Genomic DNA, 21,109 nt, shown 5'->3' with positions numbered 1-21,109 from the left:
CTCTCTCTCTCTCTCTCTCTCTCTCTCTCTCTCTCTCTCTCTCTCTCTCTCTCTCTCTCTCTCTCTCTCTCTCTCTCTCTCTCTCTCTGTGTAACCCAATTACCACCAGGCCTTGAGGAATGGGACCGACAGGAGAAGCGCGTCGGGGGGGACGGTGCCAACATCGAAGACAGACAGATGGTCCTAAGGTTTTTACCACCTCAAACCAATCTCCTGCAGATTTTATTATTACACGATTTAGCCGGTGCGGTGCACCCAGACATGAAGCCAGAATGAAGACGTATCGGTCGAGAAAGTGGAAAAGATTCAAAGTGAACTCAAACTCAGTATCACCTCCGCTCACATAGCTGCCTACCAGAAGCCACAAGCTCCTAAATTAGCCTCAGCAGAAAGACGTGTGCACAGTCTGAGGCCCCCAAACACAGGGCTGTAAACTGTGAGCATCCTAATACCCGCCTCCTTAAAAATAGCACCGTGTTTTTCCCTGCCTCTCAGCATTGTTCATTTCCACTTTTACATTTTAGCAGCGTACGCCTGTCTTGCATCACAGAGGGAACACAATGTTTCTTTTTAGAGGCGAAGGTTTAGATTCCTCCTGTGACTGCGACTGGGGCGGACGATAAAAGAGAGAAACCCGTCTATCTGGAAGGAACTTGGAAACCGACAATCGGGCCGATAGCAGCAAATTCCTTTTTATTTCATCTCGTACAATCTGTTAGCATTCTCCACACGTGTGTCATCCCATCTTTGACTCTGTGTTACGGTTTCATAACTCCACATGCACATTGCCAATCCCTCTACTCGCCTCCCCGTATAAAACAGACTCGACAGATATGAAACCTTATTAGAACCTGTCCCACAGGCGCTTAAAAAATGCAGGCTTTTGGAGTGAAAGTAGCCTGTCTGCATGCTAATTGCTGTTAGTGGATGATCTCCAAGGTGAATTTTGCCGAAGAGTAAACTGCAAGTAATGTGATTCTCCCCCTTCGGAGCAGATGACCTTTTTGCGACTTGTCGTATAGCAGCGGTTTTGTTTTTTGACATGGATTAAAAAACACACAGCACAGTTTTGGGTGGAAGCGGTCAGTCGAATGTGTGGCTGCTGATGTCCTTCATTTCAGACAGATTCTCTTTTCAGGAGAAGCCCTCTCTATCTGCAAAGCACACTTTGTTTTGGAGTGGACTTTCTATTTAGAGAGAGCAACAGACTCCTGTTTTCCCTGCACTCAAGCCCTTAGCAACCCGTGGAGTATCTAACAACAGACATTTACAAGAGGGCAGATGATCTTTTTCTGTCCCCCTCGAGTCTCATCAACAGAAAGGTGACCCGACGATTACTCACGGTTGCTTCATACTGGCTCTCTCCCATAGCTAGCTTGTTGTAGCCCGGCAGCGATTTTACATCTGCATTTGGGCCAACTCAAAGCATTGATGTAAAGCAGGAGCATTAAAGGGGAGCTCATTAATTCCTCTTACAAAATAAGAAAGCAAGAATGAGGAAAGAGAGACCATCAGAGAGCATTGACAACAAGATAGTCCCTCCCGTCCAAAGCGCTCGACCTGTGATTCTTATTTAGTCCAGCTGGCTTCCTGCCCAAACTTGACAAACTTTTAATTGCTTCACCCACACACACACACACACACACACACACACACACACACACACACACACACACACACACACACACAAAGTGTCCCATCCATCCCGTCTCCAATTCTCCACATCGCACACCCACGTCAGTTACCATAAGGGATCCTTCACTGGCCCAAACAAGCGGTCTTCATCATCAACACTCTCTGTCCCAACACATGGGTCTGCTTGGCTCAAAGTGAAGTGCAGTGCAGTGCTACAGATGGACACTTCTGGTTGTGAGCCTGTTTCCCATAGGAGCACCCAGCTCGGTGGGCAATCAACCAGCATCTAATTGGACTCTCTCCGTGCAGTCCCGTATGTGCCTCCGGGCCTCTTTGTTGGGAAAGGGTCTCTGTTGTGTCGTCTCTTCACTTGAGCCAAAGAGACTGCTAAAGCCTGTTTTTTTTTATTAAATTACACATGAATCTCACAGGGCAAACGCCTGACTTCGAGGAGAGAACACGCCCGAAAATTGGGACTTAATGGCAGAAGGGGCTGGGCCTCGCTGGGACAGATTCACACATTGAAAGGGTTGAATCGCTCCAATGGATTGTTTACTGACAGGATATTCAGATTGCTTCCCAATGTTCTCAACGTGTTGCCCCATCCTTGCAAAAAATGAAGAGGCCCTTAAGCGGAACAATACAAAGCACAAATTTAACCTTCAGCAGGCTTTTCTGGGAATGATCAAACACAGAGGACCTGCATTTGAGTGAATAGGATCCATTTTCTCCAAGTTAAAACAATTAACTTTAGTGCATTTACAATCTGTTGCCACAAGTGATTACTTGGATAACATGTGAACGGTATTGGCAAAGGGAAAACTGGCTTCACTGGAGTGTAAAAGGATTTTTTTTTTCAGGCTGCAGGACCTGATTGGAAAGCCGTTGTTTATTGCAGGAAAGCAAAAAGCCTTTCCCTGCAGGGCATTGCTGTGGAGATGGCAATTTGGAAAATAAATGGATCAGTGAATATGTCTGTTTGAAAACAAGTTAGGACAAAGTTGATGCCTCGCTGGAAAGCAATATTAGACGTAGCAGGTGATTTGTAATTATTTATTTTCTTTGGTAATGATTAGTCAAGAGCCCTTAAGCACCATTTTTTATTTTTTTTTATACAGGCGTTCACATGCAAATGCTTTACTCATGGGTAAGGCGATGCTGTACGTGCAAATGTGATTCCTTCACACATCTCCGACGCAGTATACGTTGGGGAGCGCCGTTTTCTCAGTCTCTTGGCGGGGCTTTTCCAGTCTGCTGTGCGGCTGTCAGCATCTCTCCTCGCTGTGTCACTTCCAACAGAGAAGCTCCTCGCAGCTCCTTCATCATGACTTGGCATGCTAAAATAAATGGCTGGTGGTGGCAGTAGGAGAGGGAGAGAGAAGGGGGGGGGGGTGTCTTCTCTCCCTAGCAGGCTTTATTCTCACCTCCATCCCCAGGGCACCACACACCAGCTGGAACTCACTTAATTATGCGCCCAGTATGGCGTGGAGGTCAAAGGGGCACTCGTGTGAGTAAAGTATCGTGTGACATTTTGTGTACTTTGGAGAAGTTGCTTCAGATAGGATCATACATTGTGAATGGGTGGAAGTGATCAAGGAGCATTTGGGAGACATTTTGATTAGGACTCGGCGTGCATTGCGTTCCAAATGACAGGGACTTCATCAGCGAAGAAATAACAGCGTGTTTTTGTTGTCGTGTTTGAAAAGGATACAGAACAGTGTTTCAGCGCGTGCAAAGACAAATGGTGTACCCCTTGAATGATTGTTGAAAGGAAGAATTAAAGAGGGAAATCTGTCAGTTTTTACTCTACTTACGCCTCGCTTTCATCATATGAGAACAATTGGATATGTCTATTAAACCCATTTAGCTTTCTCTGAAGTAAGTTGTTAACAAAGTGTGAGATACTTAACGGATAAGGAGAAACAGCTGTCAGAATACAGGGTTTTAGCAAATAAATTATAATTGTCATGTCTTTTTAGATCAATTAATGAAATGTCACTGTATATATATATTTTTTAAATCGATTTGCAATTGTTTGACTAAGAATACATTTGCAAGAACCCAAATACTTTTTAAAATATCAAAATTTAGAGTGAACAAGGGGTATGTGTGAAAAAAAAATGAAAAAAGAAAGGAAGGCTATATTACTGCAGAGGGAGGTTGTTATGCTGGTGGTGTACTACTAGCCCACAAGTGTCTGGAAACATAAGTACTGCAAAGGGCCACTCTTATGACAACACACTCAGGGTGGAAGCCCACAGTGGGAAGGCTCCGGTACAGCTATCGTCGTACATTGTGAAGGGGCAGCGTTAAAGTTAATGGCTGGTCAACAACTGGCAGTATAGTCAGCAATCCAAACAAAATACCAAACGAAAGAGTGCAGTTTGGTAGCGCTTTACGGTTCATGTAGGCCTAAACTAAATGACACAGTGACTGACTTAAGGCAAATTATACGGCAAAGCAAAGTAGCTGACAAACTGTAAAGCGGGGTGCAGTAGCAACGTCAGGTATTTTAAGGAAAAAATCCATAATATTTGATCAGACTCAAAAGGTTTACTGTATGAGAACTGGTCCTGGTAAGAAAATTCATCAATTTAATAACTTGAAAATATAGCAAATATCACTATGGTATTTGAGGCCTGTGCAATAACTACTACTCAGGTTAATATGCCCTCTCCAAATTGAAACAAGAACCAAAAGAAGGTGACGAAGGGAGCACAAGCCTTCTTCCTCTTCTGTCACTTAAGGGACAGCATGCTTTGCTGCTCCTGTATTTTCAACGAGCAGTCAAATCCAGCCAGCTGCTCTCATTCAAAATAGCATTATGTATTATATAATAATAATAAATCCTTTTACATTGATGTTAGAGTTGTTGTTATGTTCTATGATTATGGAATAGGGTTTTCACACTGATATTGTAAATAAAGGTATTTTCACACTAGAATGAATGACTTGGCAAACTTGAGAAACTTTCCATCTCTATCCGGCTCAACTTCATAGTTATCTCCAGGCCGCTGAATCTTTAATGGCACTATTACGGCCCGATACATCTTTTAGCACCAGCTGTCTCATTTCTGAAGACTGGCCTGGCTTTTAATAGCTTCATCTGTGGCCATTTTTGGAAAAAAGGGGCTCAGTGTTTCAATTTGGAGAAAGTGAACGTTTCCGCACTCGCACACACTGTCTACCCAGAGTTCAACATTTCGCATTTACTTGATGGTTATTCATGTCACCGGGCGCTCTCATTTAAATGGCTTTATTTCGCTTCATTAAGTCCCAATTACAAAACCATGTTACAGGGTGTAATGACATCTTGTTTTAGACGTAAAGCGCACAGGCCTATCCTGACATTATTGTGGCGCAATTGCTTTTCATTAACTGCATGGCCTCAGTCGCTGGTATTGGCACACTTCACCTCTGGCTGCTCTCTGTCATTCTCCCTGCACCTTTGTCCCCCTCCTCCTATGTGCTGTACAGAGTGTGAGTGCTGTCCCTGTGGCCATAAAAGATAAGATGTACAAATGACAACAAACACACACACACACACAGACACGCCTGCGGACAAGACACATGGAATTGCATGGGAACAGATTTGCACACGTGTGTGCGGCCAATGCAAACATACAGTGGCAGGACATGCAAGTGTTCTCCTGATAATCATTTATAGAGCTTGGTGGCGCGGGGCAAAGTGCTGTTATCGCAGGCTAACAGCAATTCTCAGCTCTCCAAAAGCCCTCCACGACAAGCTGCAAACACCATTAGATTGTACATGCAGGAGATATGATGTGCACTTTCTGAGGCTGTGCCACGCACTTCTTGTCTGCTGTCATCCTATGGGGAGATAATGAGTTATTCTTTCTATACCCACTATACACAGTCCAAGGTCCATTATTATATGAGAACAAAAAGACTTAATCTTTCCCATGCTGTTGTGTCTCAGGGGATTTGGGCAGTCCTTCAGAGTTGAATAGAAAAATAGGCGAATTCAAAGCTTTTTTACCCCGTTGTTTTGCGCCGAAGGTTTGTCTTCAAAGGAGAGATTGTGATGTGTTGGTGCTAATCTGCTGTGCTCCCAATTGTCCTCCTGCAAACCTGTTTTATGCTCCCGTGAAGGCGAAAGCTATCCTAAAATAACAGAGGCTCTGTTCGCAACACAGAGGGCAGATGTAACCCCCTTTTCAATGGGAGAGATTTATCAACAAGAGTCGAGGCTGTAATTCTCCATAGTGGATGTTCAATAATTCATGCCTAGACACTCTCAAGCTCATGGTGAGAGATTGGTAATTGTCTTGCCACGCAGTGCTCTCTCTCCCCGTCTCTGCTCTGCTTTATGCGTGTTATTAAATCCATATGCATCTCAGCGTTTTGTTGCAGATTTATGGCTTGCGTGTATGAATCATCCATTTAATCCTTTGCCAGGGAGGATGATTACCTCTGATTGTATTAGTTGCTAAGTAAATGTGATGTAGCATGCTGCACTCTCAGCCTGTTTTTTTTACCACCCTACCTATCCACTCTTCCACAATATTTTGTGTATTTTTGGAGGACTGTCGCTTTAAGGCTGCACGATGTTGCGGAATTAAAGAATGTCAAGAAGTGACTGCATAATGCTAGAGCCATACCACTGAAACACAGGCTTTAAAAACTGAATGCCAGATTGGATGGCCAAATGTGGGTCAAATCCATCCAACTGTATCCATTGGAATGCTTTTACCAAACTGAATTGAAATCCATTCAATAGCTGTCAAGATATTTCAGTCTCGGCTGACAGAGCGACATTGCCATTCCTATAGCTTAGCATGGCTGAAAACATGAAACATACACATACACACGGTCAATGTCATAGCATACACAGTACGCACCTTTATTCTGTGATTTAGAGCCTTTGAGCTTGCCATAGTTAAGGGAGTTAACTCAAAGATATGCTGCGTTAAATGATGAATGAACAGTGCTGGAAGGAAGAGAGAGGGTCCAGAAGTATGCTGGAGTGGCCTGAACTAGAGTGTAGCGTGCTGCTGCGTGCCTGTGGTCGTGACTAGCCACAGCCTGCTTTGGGTGAGAGTGAACTTGTAGTGTGTCGAGCCCACGAGTTGAACCCCTCGTAATTCACCTTATCAGCTTTGTCACGCAGTGTGTGTGTGTGTGACAGCGTCTTGAGTGTGCTTACTTACTAGACAGATGCTTAGGGAGCCATAAAGGATTTAATAGCAAGCGACCTTCGCAGCTACTGCACTGACTGTTGCTGACTGCCGACGATACCAGCAAAGTGTGCAAAATCAGAATAATTTTGGTGTGGATTCATTGATTTCTAGTGAGACTCCATCAGGCAATAGATCACTGACTGCTCCCATATAGTGCAGGACACTTTAAAGTTTTTTTTTTCAAAAAGAAAATGTGTGAATGGATGTATGTAGGCCTATGTGTATGTGCTCTCCCCTTTGTAGTGGCCAAGTGGCGAGCTGTGCTGTGCCGGACCTAATTTTAGGATGCTGTTGTGTGATGTGTGTGTTTGTGTGTTAGGGGCTCTGGCTGTGTCCGAGGTGTGATTATTATCTCTGACCCCTTGGGGAATAGCTGTGACAGCCTGCTTCAATTGGCCAGTGCATCTGACCCTGAACCCTTGTTACATATACTATATAAATCGGGCTGTCAAGCGATTAAAAAAATTAATCTAATTAATTACAGGCTCTGTGATTAATTAATCTAAATTAATCGCATACTTTTATGACACTTTTATACCTGTTTATAAACAGTATAGCCTACTACAGTTTGTTTCTCTGTCTCTCTGTCTCTCTCTCTCTCTCTGTCTCTCTCTCTCTCTCTCTCTGTCTCTCTCTCTCTCTCGCGCGCTCGCTCTCCGTCTCTCCTCTCTCGTAACTTCTGTCTCCTCCCCTCAGCCAGCTTTATACATGAACTAGCGCCGAATTTTCTCAAAAAACAAGCAGACAAATGACGACTTTCCATCTCCCACAACAGACAGCGCTGCACTGCCACCATTTCGTAGCCTAGCCTACTTATAGGCAAACATATTGACACACACACACACACACACACACACACACACACACACACACACACTCGTTTAAGTGCGAGACAGCTAGCAAACAAAATTGGAGGAAGATTGAGAGATAGGCCTACTGTTTTGAACCTATCGCCTATATTGTTGCACCCACTAAATCAATAATGCACGGACACTGCGGATAATTAAGTAAGATGTCTTCCTACCTTCATGTTTATTTGCCGAAGCATCCCATAAACCGTCCATAGAGCCCTCGAGTCGGCCCCTTTACCCTGCTTCACTCTTTACATTTCTCCCTTTTACCCGCGCGCCCGGCCCGGCAACATGGACATATAAAAGCTACAGGTGCAGCTCCGCACCACTTTTGCACCGGATCAAAGGGCATTATAGAAGTGCGATTAATCTGCGTTAATTTTTTTAATCGCGTTAATTTTTCTGTGATTAATTAATCGAAATTAACGCGTTAATTTGACAGCCCTAAAATCAACCAAATGTGCGACTTTGTTAGCATTGAAATGTGTGTGTGTGTATGTGTGTGTGTGTGTGTGTGTGTGTTTGTTTGTGTGTGTGTGTGTGTGTGTTTGTAAACTATTCAGTCTATTGAACATTTGACCCCAGCTCATTATAGGGTTAGGGTTATCTATAAGGTCTGAGCTTTATAGATTGCATTACACAAGGTGTCACTCAAAACCAGAAATGTTGCCGCAGATCAATATCCAGCATCACTATTCTGTTGTCCACTGGGTATTTAACTGGTTTTCAAACCCACAAAGCTGATAACTGTATGTGAAGAATTAACACATGAGCCCATTGTTTTGCTCAGCATCTAAGGAGCGTTTAACTGGCATTGGTTTAGTTTCACAGGCCACAATTGGACTGTTTCGATTCACTCTCCCAGCTCTCTTAAATTTTGTTATGAAGACGCAACAGACAGACAAAGGTAGCGCTAGCAGGTGAACGTAGTGGAGTATTTAGCTGCTAAATAAGCAAAATATTTCACTAAAGAGTTGGTACAGACCAAACACAGAGCTACAAGGATAGTATATTCGTCAACTTCGAATGCATGATAATATTTGTCTGCTGTATGTGGAAATAGTTGACATGTTTGCCATGAGAAATGAATTAAAGCTGGGGTGGAGGATTTGGGGAGAAAATGCCAGTTGGGATAGAGATTTGAATCCAAATACTTCAACCGCTCCACTTGTCCTCTTTGGTCCCTCCCCTATGGTCCCTCCCTGACACGCTTTACACCAACAAAGTCGTGCCAAAGTGAATGGACAGTCCCAACAGCCAATAAGAACACAGAATCGGAGCATCACATCACAAAAAACAATGTAGATTTTCGGGACACTCTTCTTCTTACCCTAGCGAGCACAGCAGTCTCTCTCTACACACTGCTTTGAGCTTCTCCGCCCCTCCCCCCCTGCTGCAAACCCCACTCCGTTGTGATTGGTTACCTTCCTTCCAGCACCGGGAAATTTTCAGGAAGCTGGGGGCATGCAGCCGGAGCTTGCCTGAGCGGCAGCATTACCATACATGGAAACATGAAAGAAACGACCCGAGCATGACAGAAACAATCCGGAAATTTGAAAGAGTTCTGCTCGACCGGCTGCCATAGTGTTTAGTGCTCTGTATAGCCACCCCAGACGTTCAGCAGAGAATACGTCGAAATGCATTTACGTAATTATTTGATACTCTAGTATGGTTAAACATGACTATAAATCATTATAACAATGTTTATAGGTCATAAAAGTCGAAAAGTATCATAGGTCCTCTTTAAACCTTTAACCCCATCTCTTTCTGGCCTCCCCACAGATTGAAGACATCGTTACACGAATACAGGATGAGAAAGCGGGAGGTGTTGCTATCCGGACCGTCAAAAGCTTCCTCTCCAAGATCCCCAGTGTGGTTTCAGGTTAGTATTTGAGAGGGTTCATGTGAGTGTGTGTTTGTGTGTGTTCCTGTTTACTGTACGTAGGTTTGTGTGACTGCACATTTACATATTCTGCAATTCCTTGTGTTTTTCTTGCTTAATGACTGCTTGATGCGCTGATAACTCTCTCTCTGTGTGTGTGTGTGTGTGTGTGTGTGTGTGTGTGTGTGTGTGTGTGTGTGTGTGTGTGTGTGTGTGTGTGTGTGTGTGTGTGTGTGTGTGTGTGTGTGTGTGTGTGTGTGTGTGTGAGTGAGTGAATGTGTGCTTTGTTGTCTCACCCAGCGAGACAGAAACAGTAAAGCAAATATGACCTTTTGGGCTTATTTAAATTGCTTCTCGAGGCGGATGCTGTCTTTGATGTCCACTGAGGAAACTGCCTGCGGTGTGACTCTGCCTTGGTCACAGTGCAGGCAAAACTACTTTTCTCCTTCTTTTCTCTGTCTGTGTCTTTCTGCGTGAACGCAGTGCAATCTTCTTCCATGTGTTTGTGTCTGCAATGAGTCACCTGTGTCAGGCGAAGGGGTTCACTCCCACTCTCCCAGAGGTTGTTTTGAATTCATTCTTTCACGTGGCTCCCTCGAGCCAGACGGCCTCACAATCTCTCTCCGCTGCCCTCTGCCAAGCTAAAAAACATTGGGCCAAATATTGTGCTGTCCAGGAGCAAAGAGATTGAGAAAAATAATGGAATGGCTGCAAAAGCTGTTAACATTATGTCATATTTAGACACCTGCTCAGCTTTGAACAAGAGAGCCCCACCACAAAGATGTCCTCAACACCTCATTTGGGTTTTGCGGATTGCAGCTTTTGTGGAGACTATTGCTGTTACGGAACTCTGACGCCAATCCTAACCCATGTCTTTTTTCTGAATGCCAGGGGCAGACATTGTTCAGTGGCTGATGAAAAACCTCTCCATTGAAGATCCAGGTATGCCAGTTGAGAACAACCGTTGTTACATGCAAGCACAAAAGAGCTCGAAAAGGAAGGCAATTTCAAAATCAGGCCGCCCTCCCATCTGTGTGCCCTCTCTCTCTCTCTCTCTCTCTCTCTCTCTCTCTCTCTCTCTCTCTCTCTTTCTCTCTCTCTCACTCATGTCCACAGCCGAAGCCATCCACCTCGGGAGCCTGGTCGCCGCCCACGGCTACATCTTCCCCATCTCCGACCACGTCCTGACACTCAAAGATGACGGAACCCTTTATCGCTTTCAGGTACAGGAAAAAAAACTGGTACACCCTGGGAGAGTCCTTCATGATGTGTGTGTAAACAGGCCTTTGGATATAGAACAATAAGGTGACAGTAGTTGTAGTTTATCAAAGGGCTGTGTTTATTGAATGATGCTAATTAGAGTAATCCTTGCTAAGCCTATTACTCATACCCACCAAGGTCGATACTGAATATCCCCGCTGGACGCTGCTTCAGAGCAGGAGGTGGAAGGCCACAGAACAGGGCCGGGGCTGGCCGGGCAGCTAGTCAAATGGGTCTTTTTTTGTCTTCGCTACATTTGATCCAGCATGAACTTTTGACAGGTCCCTTGGTTGGCTACGGGCTCCACGATGACTCATTAGTGAGACTGGACCATTAGCATCTTAATCTGGCTAGCAAGGCAGGCAGACAGGCTCCCCCTAATGGGACGCCCTGAGCTGGCTGCACGCTGGCTCTGCACTTTTCATTGTCAACCACACTAGCACCATCCCTGCTCTGCTCCTCCCCCTCCCCCCAATCTACCTCTGAATGCATTAATCTCCACCTCTATTGGCCGAGATTAAAAGCCATTATTGTGCCGGCGCAGGAAGGGCCGGCGCATGTCACATTCAGCGTGGGCTAAAAATATATCCCCTCTGATGTTGTCGTGATGCAACAGGCCCCTACGTCATCAGAACATCTATAAAAGAGTATCGACACTGCATGTGAAATGCATTGGACATGTATGCATAGCCATGCTGTAAGGATTAGTGTCGGGGGAATTTTTTTGTTTGCTACTCTATACATAGATTCTATTCTGGTAGAAGACCCAGATTGAATAATTACTGTCTTCTGTTGTTTATCACACATTTGCAGATGTTGTGCATGCAGTGGTGAAGTCCTATACAGGGACTTGATCATCTCTGAGTTTAAAATGACAGTATTAATGTTGAATGAGAACATGTTAACCTTTTCTGTTCTATACATTCAAAACAATCACATTGATCAGCGTAAGCCTTTTGCCTTCGGGGTCAATTACCGTCATGAGTAACAGTTGACATGAAATATGTCGTCGAGTACCACCAAGTTCTAATTCTGCCCCGTTATTAAGAATGCATGATAGATGTGAGGGATCCATTATTAATGGACTTGGGAATGAACTTTGAATGTGTAATATCATTTGTGATAGACAATTAAATATGGATAGAGAGAATATATGGCTCCCATTGCTCCCCGGATAGTAATGTGTATCATCATCAAACAAAGAGTTGCCCTCTGGCTTCGCGTTGAAGTGCAGAGGGAGCGTTGGTGGTGGGAAAAATTAGATTGCAACGTTCATATTCGAGGCTGATTGTCTATCTAGAAAAATAATGTAGCACTGAATATATACCAGTAAATAAAATCTGTTTCATCCCCTTCTGTTTTCATCAGTCTCCGTACTTCTGGCCTTCAAACTGTTGGGAGCCTGAGAACACAGACTATGGTGAGTCACTTGCTGCCTCTTGTTTTTTTTTCAAACCAGTATAAGATTGCTAATGCCTTTCGGCTGTCACTCTTCCTCCAGAGCAGAACTACAACTCAAACTGTAAATCTTGTTGTCGACACTCACTGCGTATCGATCCAAGGGGCCCGTTCTCTGTTATGTATCTGCTTCAGTGATTCCGGTGGGACAAGATAATCCCCAACAAACTAAAGTCACATTCACTTATACGAGCACATCTCTGCTTCTCTGCATGGCATCTACTCCAGGCTTGTTATTTCAGAAGGACAACACACCGCCCGCCTGCTCCGTTCATTAGTGTTGGTTTCACACAGCTGTGGCCGCAGTCAGAAAAAAAGAACTCCATCCATCGGAGATATTCCTTTTTTCATTTTGTACTTACAAAGCAAACGACCCATCTGGCAAACCCCGTTGCCCTCTGTGTGTCTCACTTGTTCTCTCCTTTCTCCCTGCAGCCATTTACCTGTGCAAGCGCACCATGCAGAACAAGGCCAGGCTCGAGCTAGCCGACTACGAGGCTGTAAGTACACTGCTAGCAATTTCCAGGAAGCTTTCAGTTCAGAGTTATCTTTGTGCTTGGGCATAATATGATAACACTCATGACATTTCCTGTTTCCTTTCAATCCACTGAAAAAAAAAGCCGAAAATGTGTCCTCCAGGACCTTGAAATGCCAACAAAATATTCTTCCCAGCAAAAAGCTATTATCAAATGAATGACTTTCATACAAATCCGTCAAAGGTGATTTTCCTTTTTCACAAGGTACCATTTTTGCAGAACACAATGCAGTCCAAATATATGCAAACGTGTCTACAGGCCTACCTGGCATCAGCAGATCAATACAGTCTCAAGAGGGGCATTACTGCAGTGCTGATCCCTCTAGCTGTTACACAATAGCATCGCACTGCACTTTAATATTCTGAATTACTCTGCAGCTATTGTCCAGTAGACTTCCTTTCTCTTATATTCAGGTCGTTTTATGCCTCCAGGCCTCATTGCTCTCACTGTTAACATGCCTGCTATAGTTTCTATTCAGAATTTTTTTCTCTCTCTAATGAGGTCATGTACTGTATCTTTGACAGATGCTTGTTTGTTTTTTGTGATATAATTGAGGATACACTATGAGACTTTACACTATTTAGCTTGCAGCTGTGATATGTGTGCATTATGGAGCTTTAGAGAGCTCGTATAGCTTTTAGTTATTTTTAACAAAGCTGAATATATCATGCAGTGCTGAGTTGAACTTAAAGGTCAAATATTATGCTAATTTTCAAGGTTCACAATTGTAATTTCAGTTTCTACTAGAAACTGTTTTCATGGTGTAGTGTCCAAAAAAAAGTTTATATTTCTTACAGTGCCATTGTTCAATCTCCTCTTTTCACCCTTTATCTGAAATGCTCCATTTTAGCTTTGCCCTGCCTTCCAAAAAGCCCATTCTGCTCTGGTTGGCCAGCTTCCCACGTGGGGGCACACAGGCACCGGCCAACAGCTCAATATGGCGTACTGCCAGTTAGATCCAGAGGTATCTGGGAGTGTGCTCATCACAGGTGGAGGAAGTGCTAAGTTAGGTTGGTAATGAGGGAGTGTGGCTTCTCCCACATTATGACATCATACAGGGAGAGAAATCTAACTGGGATTTTTGAACACAGGTTTTCAGAAAGGTTGAGGTGGCGATAAAGAGTGAGGGTTGTTTTTTCTTGTTATCTCTAGACGCAAAGGAACCCATATTATTGATAAAGAAAAACATGAAAACTTGCATTTTGCATAATAAGTGACCTTAGTCACAACCTATTTTGAGAACAACAAGAGAACAGCCAGCCTGGCCTGGGCTTTGACCAAGGGTAAACAGATGAGATGTAACACATTGGCAGGTGGTTTGTTACCTTTGCACAGAGCCTGGCCCGTTTACTGTCTTTATGCTATATGCTATGCTATGCTAAACTAAGCTAAGCAAAACAGCTGTTTGCGGTAACTTCACATTTACTGTAGGCCTACTAGTATTCATAATTAGAGTGCCTTCAATCTTCTCGTTTAACTGATGTTCCCCCAAAATGTTGACTATTCTATTCAAAATACAGCGATTGGTCACAGTTACTGAATTAAATAATAGTCTATATAAAATCACTGCGTAGGCCTATGTCTGCCACTCTCTATAAACATGCATGGTCACAGCGTTTAAGTATCTCGTTCAGGGACATATATGTGAGAGATCGTTTCATCTCCGAAACTGTAGTCCAAAGTTATGGCTATCGCAGTGAATAGATAATGTAATCATGTAAAGGCCTTGAATTCCAATAACGTTCTCCACCTAACTTCACGCCTGATTGGTTCCCTCCAGGAGAACCTCGCCCGGCTGCAGAGGGCTTTCGCCAGGAAGTGGGAATTTATCTTCATGCAGGCCGAGGCTCAAGTCAAGTGAGTACACAGCACGCGTAGATGTGAGTCAGAATATAGCGCCTCTTGACGTCAGTCTCGTCCAACGTGACACACTTACAGTGGGAGAGCTGTGGGGATAGTGAGATGTGGGTTTAAACATTCAGGCTTATAATAGACCAACCTTTGGCCACATGCATGATTTCAGTGTTATTTCCCCAAGGAAGAGAAAAAAAAGCTTCAGTGCGCAGTGTCGGCTGGCTGGTCGTTGTGCTAAATGCTCTTCTCAATAGCAGTGCTCTGTTTTTTATGCCCTGTTTCGACTGAAATGTTACATGCATTAAATACAGCAAGTATTCCCCAATGCATTTAAACCCACACAATTTTTCGATCTCTTAGTAAGACCTCCATCTGGTGGCTTGCACGTGTAAGCACAGCACTAATAATATCTTATGTCACTCAGCATGGAAAGGACCCACTCTCTATTGTCTGCACAAATCTGGATTGTTTGCTGCTGCTGTTCTGTGATATGAAAAGCAATGAGTGTTCCTTACGTCTGGGGAGCAAACAATACCTTGCAAGGCCGATCAGTAAATGTCAGTTATGTAAGAGCTCGGCCCTACCGGCGGCAAAACCAGGCGTCGCTCGGTGAGGTGAGCAGACAGGTTAAGACCCACACTATTAAGCTTTTTGCTCTCTAGTCTGGCCTGTATGTGGTATTAAAGTGTGTGTGTGTGTGTGTGTGTGTGTGTGTGTGTGTGTGTGTGTGTGTGTGTGTGTGTGTGTGTGTGTGTGTGTGTGTGTGTGTGTGTGTGTGTGTGTGTGAGTGTGTGTGTGTGTGATTTGATTCTGGGGCCTTTTATATTGAGTTTGACCTTGTCTGGTCTTTCAGAGGTGTGTGCTCTTCACATTAGTGGCCTTTTTCCATTTTTCAAAGGATCGACAGGAAGAAGGACAAGGCAGAGAGGAAGATTCTGGACAGCCAGGAGAGGGCATTCTGGGACGTTCATCGACCAGTGGTGAGTTGACAGTAAAGGAAAGGAGGGTCAGCTGCTGCAACAGTGTAAAATGGAAATAAACAAAAAAATCATTAAATAAAAGAAGTTTGGTGGCCAGCCAGGTGGAAAAATGCAAGCATTCTAATAACAGCAGATTCAGCTCCACACACTGTCCAGCAGTGACCTGTTTTGTTCTTGGTAGCAGAGTCTCATGCGGTCACTTTGCATTCGAGGCTTATGTGAGCATGGCACTGCTGAATAAAGAAACAGCATTGTGTTGTGCGAGGAGGACAATTGCATGTACATATGCTGGAGAAACATTGTTATCTGACCCAGCAACAACACTCTGTCTCACTCTACTGTCTCCTCCCACAGCCGGGCTGTGTCAACACAACAGAGATGGACATCCGCAAGTGCCGAAGAGAGAAGAACCCGCACAGGGTAAAAAAGGTGAGGAGAGAGAGGATGGAGCTGGTGCGACACATGGCTTTTTAGCAAACCAAACCTTGACCAAGGTTTACTGACTCTCAAGTCTGTTTTTTTTTGTGCGCGTAAATTCTAATGCCATGACTCATACACACAGGCAGATCCACATAGATTCAACCCCTATACATTTTTGTTAATTTCTAAACAATATTCTTAATTATAATTTAAAATTTTTTATTTAATTTAATTTTAAATGTTTTTAATAAACAATCACAAAAGGCATGTATATTATTTGCTTAAAGCTGGGGTGGAGAATTTGGGGAGAAAATAGCAGTTGGGATAGAGATTTGAACAGTTGACAGTCCCAACAGCCAATAAAAACAGAGAATCTGATTTTTAATTTTTTTTTATTTTTTGGAATCGGAGCCTCGCTCTGATTGGTCAAAGTGTAACGCTCATGTTAATTTTGACCAATCAGAAATCACATACCCCACCTTTAATCACAGAATTTGACTTTTAAATTACTTTTATCATGTAACATTGTTAAAACCCCAAATTCCCAGACACATTACTGAGGCCATATTCTTGGTCTGGAAGCTATAAGGCCCCTGGCGCCTCAACTATTACCTGAGATTTATCGAACTGTAATATTGGTGTGTCAAGGTTCATCAAACCCCAATGGCATTATAAGAAAACTCGGTTCATCATGTCTCTCCTTTGGTCTCCTCCAGTCTGTCTATGGGGTTCCAGATGACGGCCAGAGCCAGCCCAGTCCCATCCACATCAGCTCCCAGATGACCAGGAAGACCACCAAAGAGGACGTTCAGAAGGAGGTATCATAACTCGCAGTGTGACAGTCGTCCCCATAGTTCGTTACCACCGGTCTGCCTCACCCATCCATCATAAGGACAGTAGGGGACGCAGACTGATGAGCTGTTACCTTACTTAGATTCCTCATTACTCTTTCTCTCTCTCTCTCTCTCTCTCTCCATCAGATTACCTTCCTGAACGTCCAGCTGGACAGACACTGTCTGAAGGTTTCCAAAGTGGCTGACAGTCTGATGTGCTACACGGAGCAGTTCATGGAATATGACCACTTTGTGTCCGTCACGGAGCCCTCCAACCCCTGGATCAGTGATGACACCACCTACTGGGACTTGGAAGCAAGGTGCGTCTGGAATTCACTGAAGGCTTAAAAATGCTTTAAAACAATACTGAGGTAGACATCTTACTGCTCATGAACTTTAGTTGTCCTGAGTTAGGAAGGACATGTCTGTTTAGATTTCATTTCAAATGTGAACTAACTGAGCTGGCATTTCCCAAAGGTTGACTGTATTCTGATGTTCTGACCTCCATGTAGAACAATCAGGCAAAATGGCTTGTGAAACATAAACCAGTCTTTTTCTATTTGTATTCTATGTTATTTTATTATGTTCTGTTCTATTCTAATCTGTTTTTCCCTAAGCAGTCGTGACCCCAGCCAGCACCGTGTGAAGAAATGGGGCTTCTCCCTGGAGGAGGCGCTGAAAGATCCGGCAGGACGAGAACAGTTCCTGAAGTTTCTGGAGTCAGAGTTCAGCTCAGAGAACCTGCGGTGAGGGTCGTATGTCTTGTACCTTTCTCATTGGTCGCTAAGAAGAAGCCTCTGTGCATTACCTGCTCAGCATCAAACAATGGAAAGGCAAAAGTATGGTAACGACTAGCGGGTGTACATAGTAGAGCGATTAGCAGCTAAAGAGCCATGTACATTGTAGTCCACTCAAGATTTGGTAGAGACCAAAAAAATACAAAGTGTAAATATGCCTGTAATTTGTAAGTGTTAATTTGCTTACAGCAAACGTTTGCAATATCAACTTAAAAGGGAGAAATGTGTGTTTTTTTTAATAGCTCCCTGCTCCCTTTTGTCCCTCTACAACACTATGGAATGGTGTGTAGGATATTTTAGCCTGAAACTGTGGCTGCTGTGGGTTAAATGAAAAAACAAAACAATAATAGAAAAAGGTTTTGTGTGCAATTTATCTTTGTTCTTTCACTTACCTTGAGTATTTACATTTAATTTTTCTCTATACCTATTCTATACTATATCTCACAGGGGAAACAATGAACTTAAACTTCACTGGGAGGAACTTCAATTTTGGAGGGTGGGGTGGGGTGGGGGCGAAGGTTGTCATTGATTTGATATGGTGCCCTTTGTAGGTTCTGGTTAGCCGTGCAGGATCACAAGCTGCGGCCGCTCCAGGACGTGGCCTCGCGGGCGCAGGAGATCTGGCAGGAGTTTCTGGCTGAGGGAGCACCCAGCCCCATCAACCTGGACTCTCACAGCTACGAGCGCACCAGCCAGAACCTCAAGGACCCCGGACGATACAGCTACGAAGACGCTCAGGTGGCTGCTGTTGTCTTGTCCGTGGATGAATTGGCATCCCCCCAATGCATTCATGGACACACACTCAATCTGAAGGAGCGCCAGACACATACCGCATCGACAAACACCTGCTGCGCCCGTAAACATACAAACAGTACAACCAATACATCTCTAGTGCCGCATAGAAAGTGGCTACGTGTGATACACAAAAGGGTTCAGAAACTGTAGCCTTGGGACAACAGCTTCCTCCTTATGTATCATCACATTGTCAGTAAAAACGATCCTTTCACCAAATCCCTGTTTGCAGAAACACACACACGTACACACAGTCGTTTATTTTCTCTCCGATTCCACTTGCCCATACCTTCCACTCCACTCGTGTTACACAAGTGATTGAATGAAAGGGCACGGAGGGAGGGTTTGAAATAGAGAAAGAGAGAGAGAGAGAGATAGAGAGAGATAGAGAGAAGAAGAATGACAGAGTGTGTTTGTGCCAGGGCCTAATGAGGCGAGTAATGCCATGAATAGGTTGTTTCGCTCGGTTCACCGTGGATTCCTCCGGTTCAGAGTGGGCCGGCCATGTGTGACGTGGGAACGCCTCTCACTGGCAGGACATTACTCTGCCAAATCACACATGCATGATGCAATGCATTACCAAAATCAGACCCCTCTATATACTTCTATTCATCATTATTTTTACCTAATCATTGCCCTTTCCTCACTGGCCGACATGCACTCATTTTGCCTTTTCTCTGTATTGCAGGAGCACATATTCAAGCTAATGAAAAGTGACAGCTATGCACGCTTTTTGCGATCCAACATCTACCAAGACCTCCTGTTAGCCAGAAAGAAGGTGAGCTGCACTCGCTGTGACACCTCTTCTTTTTACAAAAGTGTGTCTCTCTTACTGCATTTCTCATGTGGGTTTGGTTACTTTGTACGATTTGAAATATATTCCAGGTTCTTATCTATTGTATTTTGTTGCCTAATCAGTACTTAGGTATAGGGCCCTATTTTGATTGTACAAGCGTAACGCCAAGTGCTGAGCAGTAGGTGTTAGGGGAATGATACGTTCATTTTTGAAGTTGTGGTTTTTGAAGCATCTACTTGATTGATCAGTTATTACGGGTTAAGCTACCCAGCAAACAATAATGATGTCTGCACAATAATGCTTCAATATATAATCCAATAAAATAATATATATGATCCTCCAATGTCTCATTTACATAATAAGTGCTTTAAACTTTTGTACATTAAGAATATTTTGATTGATATTTAAATGCAGAACTTTGACTTGTAACAGAGTTTTTCTACAAAGTGGTACTACCACTTACACTAAGTAAAAGATCGGAATAAGTCTTCCAACGCATGCTAGCTCAGTGTTTATAAGTACTTTAAGGAAATGTTGTTCATGCGAGCAGAGTCCCCGAAAAAGCGAAACAACTGTGCCAACGATGTAGGTGCAAGGAGGACGGATAAATGATGTCAAAACGTCAGGGGAACTGTCTTAAAACAACAGGACATCATATGCCGAACATAGACAAACAAATGTGTCTCATAATGTTGTAAATGTGTCATTTAGCTGTTAGAATGTAATACAGAGCTTTTCAGCAAATCACAGCTGCGTCTGTTCATGCTAGCCTTTCTGCCCTTTCCCCCCCGTTTGAACACTGCTCCTCCTGCTGGCCTGCCCCCCTCTCTCCATTTCCCCCAAAAAATCAAATGCAACTCCCACATTGTCCCGGCCCTCATTTTTGCAATGCTTGGCCCTCCCCTTTCTTCCTCACTTACAACGTAACCCCGACCCCCCCCCCCCCCCCTAAAAAAAAACACCCGTACATGACCCAAACACTCACCCTGCTTCCCCCCCTCCCAAAACAGCAGCCAGCAGACACTGAGCAGGGCCGCCGCACCTCCTTGGAGAAGTTCACCCGCAGTGTGGTAAGTCATGTGGAGCTGGGGCTGTTCATATCACAAAACCACACTGGCTGGCTCACTATCAGTGGCTTTTGCTATTGTAACCATATTACACTCTCTGTCGTGGCTCTTTATACCTGTAAATAGGATGTGTATTTGTGGATAAGATAACGTGCTAGTCACAACCAAGCATTTTTAGATTAAAAAAAACAGAAAAGTACTTTTTCAGTCAGTCTAGTAATGTGTTCTATCAATTGACCTTCCAGGGCAAGTCATTGACGGGAAAGCGCCTGACAGGCCTGATGCAGTCATCCTGACGCGGCCTGTGTTGGAGGGGCACAGCCAGACCCTTTTGGGGGGGTCTACCACCACACGGGGGCCGAGGCACAGACACTGGAGCTGGGCTGGACAGGGCTGCTGCTGTGGAGGCTCTCAAGACACTGCTCCGAGGACTGCTGCTGCCGCAGCTGGTTGTGCAGTTTTAACTGACCGCCCCAAACAGCACCAGTGAGGAGCATAGGACAATGCTGACAAGGGGAACCTCAGCCAACACACCACATGGCATGCAGCATACAGTATAAGCACATTCAGACTAGGGCTGACCTCTTTTCATCACTTCAGTCTGCAAACTGGTCCGGCAGGCTCTTTGTCGACTAAGCTGATCAGTTTATGTTGTTTTCATTTTGTTTTATATACATCTTTATTGTATATTAAAAGCACATATCTGGTAACAATATCATTTGATGATTAAAAAAAAATTAAATAAAG

At 44.0% G+C, this 21,109-nt stretch overlaps 1 protein-coding gene across 1 annotated transcript in view; it reads left to right on the top strand.

Moving 5' to 3' along the window:
* LOC307261411 (regulator of G-protein signaling 6-like) overlaps nucleotides 1-20,713 on the top strand; it is a 40,375-nt gene extending 19,662 nt beyond the window's left edge. Inside the window, exons 3-17 of the mRNA XM_080041954.1 lie at nucleotides 9,470-9,569; nucleotides 10,461-10,511; nucleotides 10,686-10,792; nucleotides 12,198-12,249; nucleotides 12,723-12,787; nucleotides 14,604-14,680; nucleotides 15,576-15,657; nucleotides 16,012-16,086; nucleotides 16,794-16,895; nucleotides 17,058-17,230; nucleotides 17,531-17,656; nucleotides 18,259-18,445; nucleotides 19,188-19,277; nucleotides 20,306-20,365; nucleotides 20,608-20,713. Of these exons, the coding sequence (XP_079898080.1) occupies nucleotides 9,470-9,569; nucleotides 10,461-10,511; nucleotides 10,686-10,792; nucleotides 12,198-12,249; nucleotides 12,723-12,787; nucleotides 14,604-14,680; nucleotides 15,576-15,657; nucleotides 16,012-16,086; nucleotides 16,794-16,895; nucleotides 17,058-17,230; nucleotides 17,531-17,656; nucleotides 18,259-18,445; nucleotides 19,188-19,277; nucleotides 20,306-20,365; nucleotides 20,608-20,658 (1,398 nt within the window). The 3' untranslated portion in view covers nucleotides 20,659-20,713. The remainder of the gene's footprint in view (nucleotides 1-9,469; nucleotides 9,570-10,460; nucleotides 10,512-10,685; nucleotides 10,793-12,197; nucleotides 12,250-12,722; nucleotides 12,788-14,603; nucleotides 14,681-15,575; nucleotides 15,658-16,011; nucleotides 16,087-16,793; nucleotides 16,896-17,057; nucleotides 17,231-17,530; nucleotides 17,657-18,258; nucleotides 18,446-19,187; nucleotides 19,278-20,305; nucleotides 20,366-20,607) is intronic.
* Nucleotides 20,714-21,109: the final 396 nt, after the last annotated feature.

Source organism: Ammodytes marinus (assembly GCF_949987685.1).
Source record: "Ammodytes marinus genome assembly, chromosome: 15".
Classification (NCBI taxonomy): domain Eukaryota; kingdom Metazoa; phylum Chordata; class Actinopteri; order Uranoscopiformes; family Ammodytidae; genus Ammodytes; species Ammodytes marinus.
The sequence above is the reverse complement of the archived record's forward strand: the minus strand, read 5'-3'. Positions and strand labels throughout refer to the sequence as shown.